Consider the following 1941-nt stretch of genomic DNA (forward strand, 5'->3'; position numbering starts at 1 on the left):
ATTTTTTGATTTATTGTAGAGATGAGGTCTGGCCAAGTTGCCTAGGCGGGTCTTGAACCCATGGGTTTAGGCAATCCGCCCACCTCAGCCTCCCAAAGCATGGGATTACAGGCTGGGCCACCGAGCCTGTCTGGTAGAAGACTTTTAAAGAAAATTGTTTTGGTTGGGCATGGTGGCTCATGTCTATAATACCAGCACTTTGGGAGGCCCAGACAGGAAGATTACTTAAGCCCCAGAGTTTGAGATCAGCCTGGATAACATAGTGAGACCTTAGCTCTACAAAAAAATCAAAAGGGCTAGGCGCAGTCATATTTGTAATCCCAGCACTTTGGGAGGCTGAGGTGAGAGGATTGCCTGAGCTCACGGGTTCGAAACCAGCCTGGACAATTTGGTGAGCCCTCATCTCTACAATAAATAAAAAAAGTAGCATTTCTGTAGTTTCAGCTACTAGGAAGGCTGAGCCAACTAGGTTGCCGCTGCAGTGGCCGTCAGCATGCCACTGCACTCTGGCCAGGGTGACAGTGAGACTCCAACTCAAAATAAAAAATAAAAAAATTAGCTAGGCTTGGTGGCATGTGCCTGTAGTCACAGCTACTTGGGAGACTGAAGTAGAAGGATTGCTTAAGCCCAGGAGATCATGGCTATGGTGAGCCATAATTATGCCATTGTACTACTCGAGACTGGGTAACAAAGTGAGGCCCTAACTCAAAAAAAAAGAAGAAAATTGTTTTGGTAGCAAGTAAAACAGTAGTTGGGTACATGGAGTTTTGTTTTGTTTTAAACTATACCATTCTGTCAAAGAAGAGATAATGAGGAACACTGCTATGGGTAGGATCCCTGCCTGGTAGGCACCTTCCTAGGTCAGTATTTGATGAGAAAGAGGTATTGAGACATGGAATGTGGCTTGTGGCTCTAAAGCAAGTGAAACAAAGTGTCATGCGTAAGTTAATATGGATGGATTATTTGAGGTTAAGCACTGCTGAGAAAACTCAGTATGGTTCTCTTTTTCCAGAAGGGATTAGATATCCACATAAAGGCTAATTTTCTGATAGACAAAAAAAAATTTGGATGTTTTATAGTATCTTGTGTCTACATTCTTGGCCAAGCGTTCTGAGGGCTAGTAGGAGTGCAGTCAGAGTATTTGAGGACTTGAGCCGGTAGAGAATGGGCAAGATGCCTAGTGATGTGTCTGTAACTAGAGGGAGGAGGGTTGAGGAGGGGAGGAACATCTGGGGACAAAGTGCTGAGTGCTGGTTGCATTTGAGGCTCCTCTCATGGTCACCAACAGGGAAAACTTCAGAAGCATCAAGCCTTTGAAGCAGAAGTACAGGCCAACTCGGGAGCCATTGTTAAGCTGGATGAAACTGGAAACCTGATGATCTCAGAGGGTCATTTTGCGTCTGAAACCATTCGGGTGAGTATGAGTAGGTGTGGTATGGGTGGCCTTCATCTGGGTGGAGGAATGTTAACTTGAGTTTCTAAAGAGATAGACTTTTATTCATGAAGTCTCCTAAAGGAGTTACCCAGATCCAAGCTTTGTAATAGGACTAAGCATAAATATAAACAGCTGTTTGTATACTCAGTGAGGACATTTAATATTCTTTGTAGAACAAATTAGAATGTGATTATACTTGTAAAAATATAGTACAAATTAACTCTGTCATTTACAAATGGTAATTAGATGGGAGAGCATATTAGTGACATTGGTGAATTTAAGGAAATTAGAATGTAAAAATAAATAGAAATACTCAAAGACACTTTAAAGAAAGTTCTCTGTTGGAAAGTTTGCTGTCTGAATCTTGGTGGCTTGCCCTTTGAGGAGTTTACTGAGGTCTTGGCAGCAAACCAGGTAAAGGTCCAGCCCTAAACAATAATTGTGGCGGCCGGGCTCGGTGGCTCAGCCGGTAATCCCAGCACTTTGGGAGGCCAAGGTGAGTGGAT

General features: G+C 43.2%; 1 protein-coding gene across 1 annotated transcript in view; it reads left to right on the forward strand.

Annotated features, from left to right (window-relative positions):
• The window catches only part of SPTAN1 (spectrin alpha, non-erythrocytic 1), a 79516-nt gene that overhangs the window by 8806 nt on the left and 68769 nt on the right, over nucleotides 1-1941 (forward strand). The window contains exon 3 of the mRNA XM_008058307.2: nucleotides 1289-1414. Coding sequence (XP_008056498.2) covers nucleotides 1289-1414 — 126 coding nt within the window. The remainder of the gene's footprint in view (nucleotides 1-1288; nucleotides 1415-1941) is intronic.

This window comes from Carlito syrichta, unplaced genomic scaffold (assembly GCF_000164805.1).
Source record: "Carlito syrichta isolate Samal-C Ts95f unplaced genomic scaffold, Tarsius_syrichta-2.0.1 Scaffold303289, whole genome shotgun sequence".
NCBI classification, from domain to species: Eukaryota; Metazoa; Chordata; class Mammalia; order Primates; family Tarsiidae; genus Carlito; species Carlito syrichta.